This window comes from Aquila chrysaetos, chromosome 11, assembly GCF_900496995.4.
Source record: "Aquila chrysaetos chrysaetos chromosome 11, bAquChr1.4, whole genome shotgun sequence".
Lineage (NCBI taxonomy): Eukaryota > Metazoa > Chordata > Aves > Accipitriformes > Accipitridae > Aquila > Aquila chrysaetos.
The window spans coordinates 13,482,251-13,504,718 of record NC_044014.1 but is presented as its reverse complement, the minus strand read 5'-3'; the positions used below and the strand labels follow the sequence as shown (position 1 = coordinate 13,504,718).

General features: G+C 42.2%; 1 protein-coding gene across 1 annotated transcript in view; it reads left to right on the top strand.

Moving 5' to 3' along the window:
• The window catches only part of SORCS3 (sortilin related VPS10 domain containing receptor 3), a 238,111-nt gene that overhangs the window by 197,479 nt on the left and 18,164 nt on the right, over positions 1–22,468 (top strand). Inside the window, exons 16-21 of the mRNA XM_030030909.2 lie at positions 1,232–1,365; positions 5,622–5,735; positions 7,221–7,392; positions 14,761–14,947; positions 17,943–18,076; positions 22,129–22,252. Of these exons, the coding sequence (XP_029886769.1) occupies positions 1,232–1,365; positions 5,622–5,735; positions 7,221–7,392; positions 14,761–14,947; positions 17,943–18,076; positions 22,129–22,252 (865 nt within the window). The remainder of the gene's footprint in view (positions 1–1,231; positions 1,366–5,621; positions 5,736–7,220; positions 7,393–14,760; positions 14,948–17,942; positions 18,077–22,128; positions 22,253–22,468) is intronic.

Genomic DNA, 22,468 nt, shown 5'->3' with positions numbered 1-22,468 from the left:
GAACTCTTTGTAGCTCTGTCAGTGACTCATGAAAATAATTTTCTCTTACTTTGTCTCTATTTTCCCTACTCAAAAATGAAAATAAAAACATTTATTCATCCTGCAGGTCCTGCAGGTGTCTGTAAAACTCTGGGGAGCCCTTGAATAAAAGACACCAGAGAAGACCAAATTATTTCATTCTGTTCAAAGATACATTGCTTTTCATACACTCTGGCTTATTTTCATGCTGGATATATTTAGGTCCTGAAGCCACTAGAACTGAGAGAGCTCAATACCCTCTGAAGATTACTTATGGGTTACTGGCCACCAGTATGATGTCCCACTCCCTGCAGGGCAACATAACTAGAACCAGAACTATTGGCTGTGATATTCCTGAATGAAATCCATGAATTAGAAATAAGCATTAATTTGGCAAGGATGTATTGGATAACTGAAGTCATAGAATTGAATAAATTAAAATAATTTAAATGAAACAAAAGCAAAGACATGTGTGTAACCAGGCAGCCATCTTGGGAATCACTGTTAATGGGAGAGAGAAGTATTTCAATTAGGTATTGTCTTTTTTTCTTACTTCTATGCAGACAAATTATTTCTGCATCAGAGAAGATTCTGTTTATAGAAACCCACCTAAATGTCAAACGTTTATTTTAGATTAGCTACTCGCAGTAGTGCTCTTGGAAACCTTTGTGTTCAAAAAGCCCAGTATAACACACCATCAAAATTATTTGAGGTCTATAACAAAGCCAGGTCTATCAAGGAAAGAGGAGGGGAGCCAGGAGTCCTGGGTTCCACACCTAGATTTTGTCCCTGCCCTGGGTTTCAGGCTTGGGCACTTCTTCCCATAGCAGATTTCATCTGACATACGGAAGAAACCCTGGAGTACATCCACATTGCTTTTTCAGGATAATTCGTAGGACTAGATACATTGGTGGATGCCTTCTGATGTGTGGCACAAGTGGGTGTGATGGCTTAGGCACCCAGGCATTTTGGGCACATTGTCATTAGCATCCCAACTCAGTGCTGAACACACTGCTCTCCTGGGTCCTCCCAAGGTGGCTTTTGAGTTTGCAAAGCCACAAAAGGGAGCTAGACCCTTAGCTCCCAACTCTCCCAGTGGTAATTGCTTGCTTTCATTGCCTTTTGCGTCTTTTGACAAAATGCTCCATTTAGGGCCCAGCTGCCACTACAGCTCTCTGTTTTTCTTTCTTCTCTTGTTCCTTGGCTGCTGAAGGGGGAGCCTTGTGTCATGGGAGAGAGGAAGATCTATAAAAAACGCAAGCCTGGAGCCCAGTGTTCCCTAGGTCGGGACTATTCCAAAACTGTGGTGTCTGAACCATGTGTCTGTGGTCAAGGGGACTTTGAGTGGTGAGTATGTGGCTCTGGGGACTTTTGCAAGGACTGTGTTTGTAGCATTGTCAGTGACTGCGCTACCACCCAGACAGAAAACCTTGCAGAGAAACTGGGTCTCATGCAGCTTTGTGGCTGTGATCGTACCATATAGCATAGACATGATCCCCATACCTGTTGTGTGAAGGAGGTGTCCCCTTCATCTGTGGGAGAGATCTGTTAATCTCCATAAGAAATCCAAGACTGGAATTCAAAAGCAGAAAATTGCAAGTACTGATTGACATTTTTTTGTCCATCATTCTAGAAGAGTGACAGCCATGACTCTTCTCTGGTCCAAAGCATGTCCCTTACAGGAGAAAGAGGGAATTTCTCTGTCCTCACTTCCAAGGTCATTGAATACCTAGGGAGCAAGCTAGCAAAACATGCACATTTTTATCATTATTCCTTTGAATTCCAGGGAAGCATTTGTTGCTTTTTAGCAATGTTTTATTGAGAAATTTCTGAAAGGGCTTCTGTGACATGACTGTACAGCCCACCCTTGTCAGATGTACCTACTTGCTTTGCATAAATATTGGTGTTTCTAATTTAATGGGGCCATAATTTCCAAACTGCTTTAAGGTCACTTTGAAAGCAGCTTAAAAATAAAACAGGGAAAAAATGAACCACTGCTTGATATTGTTTGACAATCAGGGATAGGAGATGGAAGAATGCATAACAGTCAGAATCTCTGCACAAGGAATTCCTACAGGGAACCTGTGAAAGGCAATATTTCAAAGATTTAAGACTGTCAATAGCTGTGATGTTTGAGCTTAAATGATCAGAACTTCATTTAAATGGAGTTCAAAATACCCTGAAAGCAGATCAGCTGAGAAAACATTTTCATTTTTATAGTAAGTTATCAGGATCAGTGTCTGATTTGGTATCAGTGTGATTCCTGAAAACTTCACTTACCTTTGAATTCTTTCTGAAGAGGTGTGAGGCATGAGATCTGCACACTTATTTGGACTTAGGCCAGCTGAGACTCACAATTCTTTTTAGAACATGGACACATTGAAATGAGGCAAAAAATGCATAAAAAATGTAGAACAAAGTGTTTTCTTGAATATTGGAGTAGGTTGGCTCTAAGAGAGAGGTTCAGGGATATAGAACAGAGATTTTCATCTTATCTGGGTGGATGTTTAATTTGTTCCTAATGCCAAAATTACATCTGAGACTCCTTAGCTTGACTCAGGAGATCTTTCCCCTTTGTTCTCATCATGGGAACTTGCAGGATGAACAAACTATCTTGCCCTGCAGTATCTGCCCTTGGCATTGGCATATGCCTCTGAGCTGCTGAATCAAGCACCAATCTCCAGAGACGCTTATGAATTTGCTCTTTTTTTTTTTTTTTTTTTCCCCAGCTTTGTGCCTCACCAGCTTTCTATTTTCACAGCGAAGCTTGTCTTTTCTAAGCTGTAAGTGGAAAGCTGTGGTAGCTAAATTGGCCTTAAGTGCTGTTCTGCCTTAAAAAGGGTCTGCATCAGAATGCACCTTTTCAATCAATCGATGTGTTCCTTGCACACATTCAGTATCATTTTTGCTTAACTTTCCCATTACCATGAGAGAATATTGCTGTTAACCTTGTCAGTCCTGCAGAGGAAATGCAGTTAGAGGACAGCAAGGTGGCTTTTGTTTCAAACTCTGCACTGCCAACAGGATTGTCAACTGGCTTCCAATTGCAGAATTGTTATAGCTGGTGATGGAGAATCAGAAGAACCAGCTTCAGTTTAAGGGTGAGTTTTGATGCTAGTCTGCGGGGCTGACTGGAAGAAGGTGTGGGGCAATCAGTTCAAAGAAAATACTAGCGGTGCTGGAAATGGGGCACCAAGCTTGATTATCTTAAAAGTGATTTTCAGAGAGGAAGAGTGGACTCATCTCCTCTGACTTGTGACTTCTAAAGGATGAGACAGGTACTTAGTCAGTGGCAAGATACAGGTTATTCTAGAATATGATTCATCTGCCTTCTTTTGGGTGTCGGTATGGGAAGGGGAGGTGCTGAGAAGTGCCTTTGCTCTCCGCTGACTAGAAGAACGCCCTAGGCAGGGAGCTCATGGGGATATGTCCCCACTGCAGGTATCTACAGTTGGAAGGACAGCTCCTACTCTTTCCCTTGGTGCTTTTGAAAAGGAAAGATGTCCACCCAGCCTTTTCTGGCTGGGTTCACAATTGCCAGTTGTTCCTGGAAGCACTGACTGGCCTGTCTCTTGTGTGTGAACTGAGCAGGTCTTGTGGAGCGTCAGGGAAAGGAGGAGGGCCTGCAGCTGGCGTTGTGTGAGTATACTGACCAGCAGGTCCCAACAGACAGGCCCTCTGCTTCCCCAGTAATTAGGTTTGGAGGCTGGTTCTGGTCACAGAGCATCCCACGCTACCAGGTGTGATGACGCCTGCCTTCGAGAGCTGTGCAGACAGGACGAATGACGGCAGGAGCCCTACAGCACAAGCTGTGAGGGCTGTGCTCCCTCCCGTTCGGTCACAACGCCCTTGCTCCTGTCTGCCTCACGTTGCAGTGCTATCTGTTTCCTGCTGTTAGATATAAGGCTGATATGAATTTCAGGGGCATAAATCATGATCCAGGGCCCCAGTTCAACAAATCCTCGTGAGTCAAGATCAGGGGTGACTCCTGCAAACCCTCGCAGTCATTTCCAAAAGCAAGCCCTGGCCTTTTTCTGACAGAGAATGGCAGAAGGAACTCAGAATTGTTATTGAAGTGCTCGCTGATCTTTCTTTTCCCTCCTCCTGGTTCTTTATTTACTCTGTCAAGATAGCTTTCCTGAGAAAGACAGCGCAGCAGCTGGACTTGATTATTTCCTTAACTTATGCAAACCCTGGGGCTTATGAGAAGGAAGGTGGGCAGCATGCGAGGTTTTAATATACATTTACCAGAAGTTAATGAACAAGCACAGAACCTTGAGGGCATACAGCAATGTTGTCTTTAATTTTATTAAATATTTATGCAGCTCTTTTCTTCTTTGGGGCAAAGTACAGCTCCTCCTGAATATTTTTAATTACCAAGTCACTGCTAGGCATTTTTGACTGTGCAGGTCGGACCCACTGAGAATGATTAAATTGAATGTTGAGAAAAAGAGCATTAGGGAATCTCCGAACCTTTTAAAGTAGCTTGCAGAATTTTTGCCCTCCAAAAAAGGAACAGTAGCAGCCTGGGTCACTGGGGACATAGCACAATTTTGTCTCACCAAAGCTCTTCCTAGAGACTTTCTGTTGGCAGTTCAGACTCTTGAGTAGGGGAAGGATAAAACTCAGTGTCCTAAAGGGCACAGAGAGCTTTCAAGGCAGTGGCTTCTGTAGTGTTTGTGTTTCCACAGAGGTTTAGTTTGTTGGCATTTGTTAACCTGCTTCAGGCAAAAATCCAGAGTCTCTTTTTATTTGCCCTTTGAATCCAGCCTGGCAATAAAGGCTATGCATAGAAACCTGATCCAGAGCCTATTAAAACTTATGGAAAGCTTTGAATTAATCCTATTGCTTCATCATTGTATTGGCATGCAAAGGCAGCTGTAAAAAGAAGTCTTGCATGTGGTTGTGTACAGTTCCACTCTTTGGTGGTCCAAGGAAGCATCAATACCCTGGATTACCTTCCCCATGTGACACAATACCATGTAATCCTTAGACTACCAAGTCGGCTGTGTTGTTTTAGTTTAGTGTTGGAAACACATTGGCAATATTTTTCTTTCAGGCCAGTCATAGCTCAGTCAGAGAGCAGGGAGGCCATTAACATACATAAATATACATACCTTGGCTAGTTGTTCAGGAAGTGCTCCTGGTGTTTTATATTCCAAACTGCTTCATTGGAAAAAAGATACATTAGATCTTGGAATTAGTCTGGTTTGTTCTGAAAGCAAAGACTGCAAAAAGCAAGCAAACCAAATGAACCCAACAAGAGAAATTATTTGAGGTTAATAAGAAAAGACATTAACAATACAGTTTTCTTTCTGAATCTCTGCCCATTTTTTGTTACCAAATGAAACACAAGTCCTCCAGTGCTCTGCAAGGTTGGTAGTTCTGGTGTTGTCAGGTATCACATACCTTCTGTGAACTGTGTTCCTGCCTCTCAAACTAACCAAGCACTTTGTTTCTGGATGAGCCCAATCCATGATGTCGTGCCATCCAGCAGAGACCCACCAACACACACATGCTTTGGGGAACAAAAACATCACCTAAAACTGTGAGCTAAATCTAGTGAATGGGTACAGTGATGCACTCATGACTTGTCTCTGTAGTGACTATGGATACGAGAGGCACAGCAACAACCAGTGCGTCCCAGCCTTCTGGTTCAGCCCGTCCTCCCTGTCCAAGGATTGCAGCATTGGTCAAAGCTACTTGAACAGCACTGGGTAAGTGAATCTCTCTGGTTTTGGTGACCTTGCAGTAGACAAGAGAACCTGGATGGTTCTTTTTAACTCTGCATCCCACCTGGCTCTTTTCCAGTCTTATTCGTGAGGTAATGTTTGCAGCAGCATCTGTATGGAACATTGCCTCATTCCTTAGAGACAGGGAGAAGCACATTAACATAAGTGACATGTAGATATTATATTGCTATCAAGTGATGTATGATCCCTGGAGCCTAGACTTGGAGCTCCCCTTTGCTGCAAAATTAAAACACGAATCAAGAAGGTCTATCTGAGAGACACCTGAACATTTAAAAGGACAGGTTCAAGGTATTTCACATTGTTTTTCATTGAACTTCTTCCTATCTTACAGACCCTATTTATACAGCTTCTGGCAAGGCTCAAATGAGCAATTTTTAGCCTCTTTCCCCCCCCCCCCACCCCCGCCATTTTCACTTTGTATATACAATGCCTTGCGATTTCAGACAAGCTACATATGCTGGTTTCTTTTGGTTTTACCCAGAACAGATGGCAAGTGTTGGTTTATTATGGTAGTATCGCTTTGCAAATGCTATTCTGTCATTTGGGAGATACTCTGAAACTCTGGTTGCACTGGCTGGTGCAAAATTGTGATGTTACTTCTCAGGCAGTGCAGGCCGTGAAGACTTTGCAAGGCTGCTTCTGAGTCATGGGTCCTGCATGCTCAATTGTTATGACGGGGTTGTTCGTGGCTGGTTGATGCGAGTGGCTGAACAAAGTGAGGGGCTGCTGGGAGTCTGGAGCCACTTAACTTCAGAGACCCCCTTTCAGCTGAAAGGTTTCTATAAGTATGGAATATAGTTACAGGAGCCCTGGCCAGTATGATTGTTTGTAGCCTTCTTGACAGAGAAGAAGAAGAAAATAGTTGGGGTCTGTGTCTTCTTAACCAATCCTGTATTTTTACTGTGAAATTACTAGAAAGTGTTAATCCCCCTCAACAACACTGGGAATAACCAAGTGTCTTGCTAGTTGGCTAACCTCTCCCAAGAAGAGCCAAGAGAAAAACCCATTCCTTGAATCATTTTAAAATTGGACTGGACAAAGCTCTTGGCGGATCATTCCAAGGGCCTTCTAGCAGAGCAGAGGCAGACAAAAATGTAATAAAATCATAACTAAAAAGCTGGGATGCAGGGTGCAGTCCTACAGGCATGGGGAGTTGAAGGAGTTCTCTGCCTTTTAGCAGTGAAGAGTAATTCACCTCCACAATGTGTGTCTGTTCTCAGCGATACTGCTGAAAATCTCTGGAGAAGGTTGGATTGTGATTTGTTTGGCTTTCTCCAATGTAATAAAGCATTAGGTTTCTTTGATTCTTCCTTTCAGTGAGGGAACCATGCAGGCAGTTAGCCTTTGAAAAAATACATACATTAATATGGAGAAACAAAACAAAAACAAAACAAAGAAACTTTTCCGCCCACCGCTTGAGCCCAATCTCCTTTTGTTACTGTTCGCCAGGTACCGAAGGATTGTGTCTAACAACTGCACAGATGGCTTGCGAGAGAAGTACATGGCCAAGATGGAGAAATGCCCTGGAAAAGCACCTCGGGGACTGCACATCCTCACTACTGATGGAAAGTTGGTCACGGAGCAGGGGCACAATGCCACCTTCGTCATCCTTATGGAAGAGGTGTGTTAGTGGTCTCAGCAAAGCTTTCACTGCGTGGCAGGACTGGCATTCTTTTCCTTCACCTGTCAGGCTGCTGAGAGGAAAATAGTGATCAGGTGGTGTCATGAAATGATGAACACCTGAGATTTCGGAGAATTAATGGAAGATGGCTATATACGAAGCATCCAAAGAAATCATATTGGGTCAAGCCAGGGGAGTATTTGGCTGGTTATCTTGTCTATCAGTGATGATGAAACCAATGCTGAAGCAAGATAGATCTGGTCAAAAATATATTTCCCCACTGGTTTCTTGCTGCCTCCAGTGAACTGCAGTTTATGGAGTTTGTGAGGCAGAAATGGTGTCTCTATGCCTAATAATTCTGTTTCTGGGATGAAAAGCTTTAGCTGAAGCTTTGCTGGGAAAGGTTAAGAACAGTAGGAAACATTTTCAGACTTATGGGGAGCAGCGAGGGACATTATTGTTTTGCAGTAGGAATTGAGCCTCCTCAAACCACCTCTATGCTCCTCAGCCCATATCTATTTTATTTATTTATTGGTACGATTCCCTCTATAGCCAACAGTAGTGTAAGTGATACCAGGCCATGATGGTGCCTGAAGCATCAAAATATTGAGGCACTTCTGGTGATCTCTCTGAGCCAGGTACCCCTCTGGTTAGCCAACATGTATGGTGCAGCCTGTGTCACCAAGGCTTGTGGCTCACTGGAGGGTTGGATAGCTAAAGAAGGCACTTGGTATGTATTCAGGCTGACATGAGGGTTTTTCAAATGATCTTATGCCTCTTCTGGTCTGTGATTTGATTTGGTGTTTAGGGGTATATGTGACTGCACCACAAAAAGCCCTGTTGTGTTTGCAGCTGCTGCATTCCCCTGCTGGCTTCTGGCTGCCCATGGAAGGTGTCATTGGAGGTCCAGCAGTGATTTTCTCACAATGGATTGTGTTACATCTGTTTTCTGGTTAACCAGAAGGGTCAACTCACAACCTCACTTCTAACATCTTTGGGTGTCTCAGGAGGGGCAGCTAGGGAGTGAGGTGGTGTTGGAGAACCACAAGTACATTTTGTCATCTACTCTGTCCTGTGTACTTCATTTTGGGACAGTACCTGGAGGCAGCTGGGAGCCAGACACGTCATGGTCACGAACGTAAGAATAACACAACAGGACAGACTAGATGCCTGTCTCCTAAGTATCCTGCTCTGACAACAAGCAGCATTAGGTCTCTGGGGAAATCATATTAGAAACAGTGCAAGTCTAGTGTTCCTTCCCCTCCCAGTCCCAGGAGTAGCCTGCATTGGCAACTTAGACCTTCAAGAACACAAGAAGCTGTTGTAAATCTGAGCATACTGCCATGGAGAAGTTTTTTCTCTTGATACCCTGTTATTTTTTTTTAAACACACACACTTCTATTAATTTAAATTCTTTTACAGTAACTACATGTTTCATTGGGACCACACTAATCTGACAGGGCCTCTTCACATACTTCCTCAGAGGTTCATGCATGCTTTGCTTTTACACAAAGTGGATTTCTTGTCTACCTGGCTGATTCTTTTATATTCTGCAGACTTGACATGGTAAGACGATTTGTATAGACACTCTGAGTGGGAGTTCAGAAAAGAACAGACATAATCTAAAAATTAGGAATCTAGTAGTAATTTATTAAGGAACTCAAGTGGAACTGCTGCGCACAAAGAATGATAAACAGATGGGGAATAAGGCAGCTGAAGAGTGGAGTCTTTACAAGGCTTTAGAGATTGAACCGGCAGCTGAATAAATATGTGAGGACGTTCACTCTACATCCTTTGTTGAAAAATAAGGGTAGTTAGAAAAACATTTCATCGAAACAATTTTTTTTCTAAGGAAGGGGATTTCCAAGAACATGTCTTTGTGGGTGAACGGTTTATTCCACAGAGAGCTGTGTGTTGAGTTTGTTTCTTAAAAGAATAGACATTTTAAGAGGAGAAGAAAAAAAGACCCAACACTGAGATTTTGGGCAAAAGTATCCCAGTCTTTCAGTGTGAACCTGAGATGAATTGTTATCAAACTATTCCTTGTTAGTTGGAAGAAATAATTTCTGTAGAAGTCCTAATTATTACATACATTGCTGTCATACAGTTTCATTCCTGTCTCCTTCCACCTTCTCTGGTCAGTCTGTTTCCTGGTGTGTTGTTTTTCACCTATGTCTACATTCACTTTCTGAGCCAAACAGCAGTCTGACAAGCCCTCCTATTATCAACTTTGTGATTAGCCATCAGTTCCTTTCTACCTTCTAGTACACACCCTCAATATATTGGTGTGACTGACCTTTATGCTGTCCAATGGTAAATGAAGACTTTATCATAGTTAATTGAAAACTAATTTTCTCAGGATTTACAGATTTAGCTTTAGTAATATTTTTCACAGTGGTAATTCAGAATATGTGCATGATAATGATAACGGACAAAGAAATGCAGAACAACTGATGATTTTGCTGTGTTTTTAGAAATATGGGGCTGGACTGTGATTTAGACTGTATATATGTGCAGGGGAACATAGGGAAATAAGCACCTTTTTTTACCTTTTTTTAATCCAAGTTTGAGCACAAAGAAATAATAGACTGCCAAATTGCTGTTGTATGGAGTTGTGTTCTAAACCAGAGCTATGAATCTGTTTTTGCACCTGACCTTTTCCGTTCATCCCCAGCTCGCCTCTGAAGGGTACATAAACTCCCCTCAAGCCTAAATGGTTGTTTATGTGGCAGCTCCAGTTACTGAACAGTTCTGTTCCCTTCTCTTCTGTTTATGCCACCTCACAGCTTCGCTCTTTCAGTAATTACAAGGTGATGGCGAGGCTTTGTAACAGGGTTGTAATTGCAGTGAGCTGAGAAGGCAAGCAGTGACTATTCAAAGAACAAGCCTGAGCAAGTATTGGAGCTCTGCACATCTGTTAGAAGATTGCTAAACCGTGTTTATAGAAAGAGATAGCTACATCCATGTCATATTCTTATGCAAACAATTTGAGACCTTCATTAGAAGAATAAAAATACATTGTGTATGTACACTGCAGTCCCCCTGCCCCAAGCATATGTTGGATGAAATGTAGCCCTCCTGAAATCAGTGGGAGTTTGGCACTTAACTTCAGAAGGCCAAAATTTCAACCACTGTTCTGTCTCTGCAGTTTTTGTCACTTTGCTAGTGCGGCTTCCAGGCAGGAAAGCTGTCCCAGGCTAGTCTTGATGGGGAGATGACTTTGAATGGCTGTTCCATGGCAATACTCCTCTCCACCCCATTCCACTACCCTTTGCCTGCTCACTGATTTCAGTACACAGAGCTCCAGTCTTTACGACAGCCACTAGCTCATTCCCTTTTGGTAGTTTACGAGGCTTAAAGCAATAAAACGTGCCTTTTGAATATATATGGAGAGCAATGACTTTTTTTTCCATTTGAAATGCCTCCATTTCTATTTTAATTTACATTCATAAACTCCACAGTATCTGACATCATGTGTGGGGCTAGCACACTTGTTTTAGTATTTTATATACTGGATACAGAGGTATGGAATGGAGAAAGAAAACATTAGTGTGATGGGCAGGCTTTGCATTGAAGACCCAACTCTCATAATTGGGTAGAAAGATCATTGCTACTGTTTAGTCATGAAAAATCTGTTCATGCTTCTCCACTTCAAACCTTCTCATTTAAGATAGAACCGTATTGGAGAAGCAAGGAGGAAATAGAAAAGAATTGTAAGGCATGAGGGAGGAGCTGCCATGATGGGTGCAAGAGGTTTCAGCCTGAGGTCACCAGTGATAAATCCAGCCCAGATCAATTTTTTATCCTCTGTTCACTGTCTTCCATGAGAGATGAACTTGTGGTCTTAGTACATTCCCTTGAGAAGTGGTTCTGAAAGGTTTAACAAGCTGTGGGAGCCTTTCTATCAAATAACTGAATATCCCAAGAGTGTAATTTTACCCCTGCTAGAGAATTTTTGAGAGTGACTTAAAAAATTCTCTGTCAAAAGGATGTTATTGGTTACTCAATATTATAGATAGGTTTTAGTGTCACTACCACTTCTAGTTCTTTATGTTCTCTTGTTGGTTTATACTGTATTTTTAATGTCCTAGTAGGACAGAAGTGAAAATGGTGCCCTGATCAAGTCAATAGACAAAACTCCCCTGGCTCCTGTGGAATAGGAATGATGGAGCAAGAAAGGAGAGCGATCTAACATATTGTCCTGGTATATAACCAAATATCCTTATTTCAAAAACTACATGTAATAACCCTAATTATATGGGTGTGTACCTGAAGACTCCAAGTATACACTCAAGGCAAATTTGCATCTGAAAAATACCCTTCCTACACACTGATTTGTTAATGCAGGCATAGCCTATCAGGAAGATAAAGTCTGTGGGGCATGCTGCGGTCCTGCTTATCTGCACAGGGGACCTGCTTTGGTGTAGTCTGGCTTCTTGTCTGTGCTCCCAGGTTTCCATCCAAAGGACAAGATCAGGTGCATTTTCAGGACTGGGACCAGTAGCAGAACACAGCGTCCTGCCTGTGTCAGTACCATGATTGCCACTTACACAAGGCTCATGGGAACTGCCAGTGAGACAGCAGCTCCCGTGAGTTTGGAGTTAGTGGGAGGCAAGAACTGGGACCTCTTGCCTTTCATAGATGTTTCTATCTCTGCAGGAGCCTTTGTTGTGCACCTTTGGTCTCAGTTGCTGATCATTTGGGTTAGAACAGCCTGTGAGCTATTTAATCCTGATGTAAGGACCTCTTCTTCCATGATCCAGCCAATATTCTGCCTTTATCCTGACTGTCCCAGGATGATAAGAAGTCATGATCCAAAATGGATCTGTGCTATGTATGAATATGTTTGGACCATATGAAAAATCACTTATGGATGTGACATTCATAGTCAGAATTTAGGCTGCAAGCCATGTGTTTTGCCGCACACAGGTAAACTTGGAAACTGCTGCTCAGAGGAAAGCTCGTGCTGTCAACTCTAAAACTTTTAGGGGCTGTCGCAGGTGTGGTTGTCCCAAGCAACCTTTTCCCTTTGTCTGATCTGTACAGTTTTTCTAGTAAGTCATGGTTTGTTTTGTGCAATACCTGGCCCAGAGGCTTTAGTGAAATCCGTGAGTTCAGTGGTCTTTTTCAGTGAGCCCGGTAGATGTAGGACCCTGCAGGATTTGAGCTGGCTGTGAAGGGATTGGAGGTACATCAGAACTGGCTGTGAGTTACACGGTTGCTTCCCTCCCTTAGATCAGTATGTACTGGGACTGCACATTAGCTTTGATCCTGACCCTGTGCATTTACAGCTATAATGGGGTTTATGAGATGGCCATGAAATACTTCTGAATTTCCTATTTAAAAACAAACAAACAAACAAACCAAACCCCAGTTAAATTTAGGAGCAGGGATTTTTTGATTTTTTTTTTTTTTTTAACTTTGGAATCTCACTCTTATCCTCAATATATCTGGGGATTTGTTTCAGTTTTGGGCTGCAAAAGGTGGTGGTATCTTCTTCACCCATAGTGAATACAGTGGAGACCTTTCATTAAAGGAAATTACTTGGGCCAACACATCTTATATATATGTAGAAAGGTACAGAGATTTAATCTGAGGTGTAGTTTTATTTCAGTTTAGTGAAATCACTGCAGTGGGCTTTAGCTCTGTTTAAATTAGCCTTGTTTTGTGTTACTTTTAGTCAGCTGGGGACAAGTATAAAGTAAGGCTCCAAAAACCTGAAATAACAGACATTTCTACAGTTCAACTACAGTAGTTTAAAGCATGATTTAAATTAAAACAGTGCAGCTGCTACCTCTAGACAATTCCTGCAATGCTGGAATCTCTCATCTGTTGTTCCCTCCTTCGTTTAATAGCTGTCATTGACAGTAAACCTAGAAGGGATTTTCCATCATCTACTTCATTCTTCTGTGTATCCAGGCTCTATCTCCGTCTTGACTGACATTAGACAAAAACTATCAGTCCTCGGTGTGGGACTCAACCTGTATAAATTCAGCCATCCTGAAGTTACATGTCTAGCTGAAACTAGTCATCTAGACTCTCTATCATCAGGGTACAGGGGTGGATATTTGCAGAAGATGATTCATGTCACCTGTCTCAGTTATCTTTGGATGGGATGTGTTGGTTTCTTGCTGTCTTTCTCTCTCTTTCTCTGATGTTGTGGTTTAACCCCAGCCAGCAACTAAGCACCACGCAGCCGCTCACTCACTCCTCCCCACCCAGTGGGATGGGGGAGAAAATTGGTAAAAGAAGTAAAACTCGTGGGTTGAGATAAGAACGGTTTAATAGAATATAAAAAGAAGAAACTAATAATGATAACACTACTAAAATTACAACAGTAATAATAAAAGGATTGGAATGTACAAATGATGCGCAGTACAATTGCTCACCACCCGCTGATCGACACCCAGCTAGTCCCCGAGTGGCAATCCCCCACCCCCACTCCCCCCAGTTTATACACTCGATGGGACGTCCCATGGTATGGAATACCCCGTTGGCCAGTTTGGGTCAGCTGCCCTGGCTGTGTCCTGTGCCAACTTCTTGTGCCCCTCCAGCTTTCTCGCTGGCTGGGCATGAGAAGCTGAAAAATCCTTGACTTTAGACTAAACACTACTTAGCAACAACTGAAAACATCAGTGTTATCAACATTTTTCTCATACTGAACTCAAAACATAGCACTGTACCAGCTACTAGGAAGACAATTAACTCTATCCCAGCTGAAACCAGGACAGCTGACTATACAGGAAGCCTGGAAAACTAGCTTAGACTAGAGTTACAGCATCTCAGTGACTAGGTTCTGTTTCTTGGGAGTGTATTGAAAAGCTACTTCAACCATTGTCCTGTCTCCAGAGTATTCCTGATGCTCCCATGTGCACATGGGAATTGCTCTCCAATTAGCATCTAGCCTGCCATCAGTGTAGTACCTCCCATCTCACTGCCTCTGATGGAGTAACTTGCTGGACACCACCCATTCAATGAAAGGCTGTGCAAAGCCCTCCTTGGTCACTTCAGTGACATGTAACCCCCAACCATGCATTGCATTAGATGTTTCAAATATGGTCCCCTTGATACATGCCCATTTGGCACTCCGCAGCACTCTGCCCTTCCAAAATCTCTAAACCCAAGTTGGGGGAATAACATCTCTTTACACGTGTAAATGTTCAGCTATTCTAAGCATTGCTTGTAGATAATTACCCGGCGTTGATTTGAGTCAGGCCACTTTGGGGACTGACAAAACAAAGCTAGGCTTTTTTGGTAAAGTTACAAGTTTGTGTCCATGCTAATGAAATGGAACTGAAGAGTGGGACGGAGGGTAATATAAATCACTCTTATCAGCCCAGTTGCCTAATTCAACCTTCTCTGTTGCAGGGCGATCTCCAAAGAACAAACATTCAGCTTGATTTTGGAGACGGCATTGCAGTATCCTATGCTAATTTCAGCCCTGTTGAGGATGGCATCCGGCATGTGTATAAGAGTGCTGGAATTTTTCAGGTGACAGCATATGCAGAGAACAGCCTGGGCTCTGACACTGCTGTCCTCTTCCTGCATGTGGTCTGTAAGTACTTCCAGCTGCTAGATTCCTTGGGTGAAAACCTGACCTCACTGAAAATTCCTGCAACTTCAGTGGGGCCTAAGAATACATGCAATCCCACCCACATCTGCAGCTTACGCTGTTCCAAAGGCTTGGACTTTTAGACACTCTTCTGTCTTGTTAAGTAAACTTATTGAATGAAGAGGAAAGGAAGTTCCTTTTAACACAAATATATTTGCAGTCTTCACATATACAGGGAAAAGTTTGAAAACGTTTCTCAGGCTTTCTGAAAGGGTCAAACACCAAACAGCATATGAAATAAAGTCCAAACGTGTGTTTTCAGTACACTTCTAATACCAAGAGGTTTAGATTAATCTACTAGATTTTGAGTCAGTTATTCAGGATTTGGGAGTTTACAGTGCTTGTTAAATAAAAACAAAGCAGTATTCTGAGCATACTTCCTGGGATATGAATGTACTGAGGGCTAATGTGCTACTTTTCATATTTCTTGTGTTTGACATGCATCCCTGACTTTTCCCTCCTGTTTGGTAATCAATGCAATTTCTCTCCACTTGGCACATGAGCAGACTCAAATATAGAGCCCCCAGCTGGCTTTCTCAAAGCCACAGGACCGAGCAGAGGGTGTGGAATGCAGGATGACACCAGGAAGATCCCAGTTCTTTGTCCTGCTCTCAGACTACTAGATCTCCTGGGCAGAGCACTCCGTCTGTGTTCAGATGTACCTCATTGGTTTTGTCCCTAATGGTGTTCACAGCCATGTGTGTCTTTCCCCTTAGCCAGTCAGAATGTCTTCTAGCCTGTCTATCTTGAGCTTTTCTGCTGGAAGAGAATCAGAAATTTCTAAAACTCAAGAACTTTTTTCTTCTTTTTAATTTCAAGCTCCCTGTGTGAAGGAATAAATGTTCCTTGAAGCTTTTATTATGCTCATAATTCCCTCAAAGTCAATCATGGCTGCATTTAACAACCTGTTATTAGAGCATTAACTGTTTTTTCCTTCACCTTGGGCCATTAGCTGACAAAAGTGATGGTTACCTGGTAATAACAAGCAGCTTTGTATGGATTATCTGATTTTTCTCATAGGAGCTGCTTTTTCATGGTGAGGATTTTAGAGCAGAATGCAACGAGGGGCAGTTGCTTGGCCTGGTTGTGCTACTCTACTGTTTTCTTCCTCAGCCTCTCAGATCTGTCCGTTGACTTTTATAGCGTTCTTAGGTGGCCAAATTATTATCATTATCTCTAGGGAAATATTTTGCAAGCATTTACGTTCACGCTAACACTGAAATAAGATGATACCTCAGTGCTAGACTTTTAATATATTTGGATGTACTAGTCAATATAGGAGGTTTGACCTTGAAGCTCAAATGTACAGACAAAAACGCTTGCTATATAAATCACCCTTATTATACGATCTGTCTGGTGCTGGAATCCTGTGCTGAAAAAAAAAGGAGAAAGAAGCTCCTTGGCCTCAAGCAACAGTAGTTCTCTACCCTGCAGCTTTATCAGTGGTCAGTCAACTTTTCACCTTTCTGGAATCTGCTGTCAAGCTGCTCATCTCTTCATTTAAAGGAAGTGAAGATTTAACGTTTTTTCCTCTTGCATGCACTGTCACAAAATATTTGTGGGAACCTGCTGTTCTTGGGAACCCAGAGTACTTGCTATGGGCAGAGTTCAGGAGTGACTTGCTGGTAGAGACCCCTTGGGAAAGGGAGAAAAAAAAAAAAAAGAACAAGTTTTAAGGAGCCAGAAGCAAGAATAGTGTTCCGTTGTGCTCAGAGCTGTATGTTCTGGTGGTAAAAGAACAGCCCTTACTCTCCAATATCCTTGTAATTCAAGTAGGTGGAGAAGTGATTAATGTCCCCATTTCATGCTTGAAGAGAGGAGAGGTAACACAAGAAGATTGTCTTAGTTAAAATCAGCAAATTTCCTGCTTCCCAGAATTAATGTCTTATCAGAAAAAAATCTCACTTCTTTCTTATTTCATCCTTTCCTTTTCATGGTGATAGTCTATCGGCTTGCTGTGTTTTAAAAGGTACCATCCAGAAAGACTCAGTAACACTGTCTGATGTGCAGCAGTTATCAGCTGAAATTCGGTACCAGTAAAAACAAAAAATTAAACAAGAAGGAAAACAATGGAGATAGTAAAAGCTTTAAACAAACTAGCAAACAAAACCTCAGTACTTTTGCACATGTATTTTCTGGAGAGGACCTGGCTTCTTAATTCTGGGCTTCATGCACTGGACTCATTCTGGACATTTGCATTTATTAGACACAACTTTGCATTAATACTTAGTTATTTTTTACATCTTTCAGAAACAAGTTCTTCTGACAGTTAAATGCCTTGATATGCCAATGCGCGCACCTTTCAAGTAGTTCCTGACTTTTTGTTTGTGGTAACTGACTCCCCAAAGACTTCTCAAGGTCAGGTCAAAGTAAAAAAGATACCAAGGATTTCCAAAATCATGAATCTTTCTTTTGGAGGCCTTCTAAAAACCTGTGCATTTAATCAAGTCATAAATGCCTCATGTATAATCAGATTTAAGCCATCTTGGCTAAAATGATTTCCCCACAAATCTCAGTAGCTCACTGGATATATTTTCAAGAAAAAACCTTCATTCTCTCATGTCCTATCCCTCAAGCTTTCAATAGCAGCTTGCCCTACCCAGTGCAAAGCCAGTTCATTGTTCTCCCTCAAACTGCATTTAAAAAATTTTTCTAAACACAGTGCTGACCCTGTCTGAAATTAGCACTGTGGAAAATGTGTATTTCTGGCTCCCCTAGAATTAAGAGTGAGAAAAAAAAAAAAAAGATTTTATGTTTATTAATCTGGTATTTTTTTCTGTTGCTTATTGACTGCTGAAATTCTCTTGTATTGCTATAGTAGAGTCTCACTGCTGACATAAGACATTCAATTTATTTAAAGGAAAGATCCTTGCTGTTCACAACTGTGCAGGGAGGATTTAACTCAAAGCCTCTAATAATGAACTCTCACTTCCCACAGGTCCGGTGGAGCACGTCCATCTGAGTGTCCCCTTTGTCGCCATCAGAAATAAGGACGTCAACATTACTGCAGTAGTTTGGCCCAGTCAGGCAGGCACACTTACCTACTTCTGGTGGTTTGGTAACAGCACCAAGGTACAGCTGCCCTTTGGTTCATTTTCACTTCCTGAGCTTGCTGCACCAGACAGGGAGCTCTCTCAGCCCTGATAAAAGCCTCTTGCCTTTGCTTGGTTTGTGTTTTAGTTTTTTCCTTATCTGAAAAGGGTTGTCATTATCTGAACTTCAACCTTTGTGAGTTTATTTCCTCCTGTCTTGTATTGTTCTTAGGAGCCATTACTTTTTTACATGTGGTTGTTATCAGCCCTACTGAGCTTTGAAGACCACTGTTATTACCAGCGTTCACTTGCAACTTAACTGAATTATATACCACTATGTATGGGATAATACTGCCTTTCAAGTGTTTAAAAACTGCTGGTGTTCAAATAACCGGGGGGGGGGTTCCATTATGTACCAGTTTGCAGTATATAATGCTGGATTCCAATACAATACTTTAAAGCTGTTGGTGTTCAAATAACCAGTTGTATCTAGAATTTCAAGCTACGCTCTCAATGAATTGTTTGTGTCTGTCTGTGACTATTGTTTACAGTCTTGGATACATTAGAGAGGGAGATGAGACTTCTTTGTAGTGAATTTTCAAATGATTGGCAAAAATTTTTTTTAAAGAGCTTTTTTATCAATAATTAGAGTAAGTGAAACTACAAGTTGTGGTCACGCTTTCAAATGGAGAGAGCAGGATTGCTTATTAGCTACAGTTTTTATTGTAGGCTTTAGGAGTGAGACAGCTGACACAGGCACTATCCTCCGTTATTACAGTTGTGAAATGTACAGCTGATAATTTTGCGATGTAGTATCTGCTGTTATTTACAAAAGCAGTTTAAGTCACATCATTGTCTACATTATTGAGTTGCAGTTGAAGGTGTGCACTGAGGTGAGATCACAGTAGAAAAAAGTGGGGATTTTACATGAAATGTGGAACTTGAGGTAAAAAATAGCAGGCACACAAGTATTTTATTTTCTCTCTGACAAAGCTGCTTGTGTTTTAACCTCTTACCCTAGCTACCAACAGTAGCAGGAGAAATAAAAACAGTAAATGCTGGTTCTACTGGGATTTTACATCAAATTAGGAAGCTTACTGTAAGAACTCACCTATTTTTGTGGAAGCATAATTGAGGCACCAGAAGAGCTCAGGAACAAAACTCACTTACTATAACTTGGCAAGTTGCTGTGCCCTAGCTGAGCTGTGGCAACCACCCACATACACACATCTAGTCCATGACAAGTACCGGGTAATTCCACACAGTTTATACTGCACTGAAAGAGAGGGATGCAAAATCACATTACAGTTCAGATATTTTTGGCTCAGTGCTCGCACATGGACAACCATTAAAGTACATCTGAGAAAATATAGGTACTGGTAACTTGATCATCTGCTTAAGCCCTCCAGTGTACCCAGGCGTCAGAGTTTTCCTGCCATTGTTTTTGTCCTTAGTATAGAAGTTAGTTCTGCATAGGGCCTTAAAAAAGATTTTTTGAAATAGAAAGTAATCTAGAAAAGGTAGAGCAAAGCAGTGATGTTTGCTGAAGAATTCCATGCAGCTCTCATGCATCTGAGTTGTAAATATGATCTGTTATCTGATTTATCATCTAGCTTAAATTTCAGACCCATAGGCAGCACAGTACAAGCAGATATGGGTGTGTTTGGGATGAATGCTTTGGACATAGCCGGACATGGAGCAGCTGATCCTTATGATACCTTGGGGTGATTGTACATGTTGCTGAAATATGTTGAGGTGTGGAGTAGTAAAGACGGTGCCACTTACCCATGGCCAAATCAAAGACCCAGAGCGCCTTTCATTCTTTGCAAAGCATTATCTCCAGCTACATCATGAAATGTACTTCAGCTTCAACTCTGACAGAAGTATGGCAAAGGATATCGACGTGACAGCAGCAGCCACCATTTTTTTCAGGACAACAGTCTGCATCACACCAAAATTCCTTCTGGGATGTTTAATGTACACGTCAGATCCTTCTCAGGGCCCACTCGTGGGCAAACTGTGGTGCTCTAAGTACGGGTGGAAGATGGGGGCACTGATTTGTGTGTGAATTAAAGGATGAGGTGTGTGTAATATTGTGCATAGTGACTGGTATTGTTAGGTGATATACTCTAGTTCCATGCTGAGGGATTGCAACTTCTTTTCCTGTTCAGCCCATCGGCATCCCAAGCAGAACCAGATGTGTCTTGTGCCACTGTGCAGTCTCACTAAGGTACTCTCTGTGCTGCTGCACAGGTGAATGTTGTCTTACACTCATATGACCTGGCTGAGGCTCTTCTGTTGCCCTCCCCACCCTGCTGGAACCATTGTACTGAATTTCTACTGTGCTAATTTTTGTAGTATACCCAAAGGCCAATTTGCTTGGATTAACACAGGTCCAGTTTAATAAATGTGTCCAGCTGTCTAATAGGTTTGAGCAAATGAACCTTAAAGTACTTGATTTAATTTAGAGTTATTTTCCAGGTCTTGGTGCTTGAATTAAAATTAAGGAGTTGGCTGAATGTTAAAACTCCATGATGGAGGTGAAATCATCCATGATAATGGAATGTCCAGCATACACACATACAAAAAGGAAAAACTGTAATTTTAAAGGCCAGATTGGTTCCTCTTACCTGCCTTTGCACAGAATCACAACCTGTAACCTCCAGGAATCACTGCAGTTTGATATAGGCCCATTCTGCTTGTCCAGGATGTGTGTATATCTAAGTATATGTTAGCTAGGACTCCAGGGCTAGCACAAGCTGGCACAGGCTGGCACCCTTGCTGACTTGGTCTGAGAGTCCCATGTGATCAAGCCAATTTTTATTTTTTATTCTAGTGCTTTTTCAGCTCATGGATCAGGGGATCAAAGGAAGGTGGCATTCTGCAGGAAGGGAAATGTGTTTGCCAGTCTGGCCTATGCCAGTGGAAATTTTGATTTGGCTGTGAAAATGGCATATATGGCCACTGTTGTGAAATGCAGGCAGGTTGACAGTCTGATGGGATGAAGCGCAAGAGCTGGAAGGTGAATGTTTAGGGGTTTTCCTCTGGAAACAAACTGGCAGTGTAGTGAAGGGACAATAGCAACGGTACAATGGCTTCCTCTGTGCTCTTAGACCTCTGTGTGCTTTTGCAATGGAGGCTAGTATCACTATTTCCATTTTAATGGTTTAATCTAAACCAAAAGATTTATCTATAGACCAGCTGTCAGATCAATGGCACTGCAAAGGCTACACCTTTGATTTTTCAATATACAAATCTATTTTCCCAAATATGGTGCACTTTTCTCATCTAGGTGTGCATCAGTTTGAGAGTTTCCTGTGCAAATTGGAGAGCTGTGGTGCTATCAAGGACATTTTTGTTTGAGAAGGTGCAGATAAAGTCAGCCTTCTCTGCTAGGGCTCTGAGCTGGCTAAATTCAGGTCAACTTTACTCTGGAAATCATTCGGTCACATTCAGACAGCATTGTCAGCAGGTATTATGCCATGCTTTCATCCTTCTTAGCATGATTTGCCAGGTTATGGTTGGAGCTAGCTTACAGACTCAAAGCATGGACAGGGCAATACTGGGTGCCCTCACTCTGACCTGAGCAGAGTTGCTCTGAGATAGATAGATGGGTTTGTGCTCATAAGAGCAAGGGCTGGCCCTGAATCTGAACAATACGCATTGTTTGAAGAAACATCTGCAATGCTGGTTTGAGCTGGACTCTGTTTTGTACAGCTGATATAGCAACTGTGCTGAGTGTGCATGTGTGTGTATGTGTGTGTGTATACAACACTGCATTCTGCAGCACTAATTCTGCAATTGCTGACTGTGCTCTACTAAGGTATTCATAGCATAATGGGTTGCAGTTCAGAGGAAGAATATTTCAGGAAGCATTTACTGAAGTAAGATAAACATTTGCCTATGGGACAGTTCTCACTGGGTGGTGTTTGGGCCACATTTAGGCCTTAGGAGGACATCCAAGCTCGGAGCACCATTCCTGTATCAGGGAAGAAGGATATTGTGGCCTGGTGGATTAGTTAGGTGCATGTTGTGATCCTGAGTTAATCTCACCCTGATTTTGATACCACTGTCTGTGTTTACCTCTTGCAGCCCCTCATCACCTTGGAGAGCAGCATTTCATACATCTTCGCTGTGGAGGGGATGAACACTGTCACTGTGCAAGTTGCTGCGGGCAGCACCCTCATCCAAGACACCAAGGAGATCGCAGTGCATGGTACCCTCAGCCTTTTGCAATCAGATCTCAGGGGGCTGTCTAGAGGTGAAGAACAGGCAGTCACTGCTCAGCCAAAATGAACTCTGTGAACTCCCTAGTGCCTGGAGGAACCTCTGAAGACAAACTGTAAACAAGTAGCTCAGATGTGTCATGATCACAAAATACAGAAGTGAATTGGATGGGGCAGCTAGCCAAATTTGTAAGCACAGCACTGTA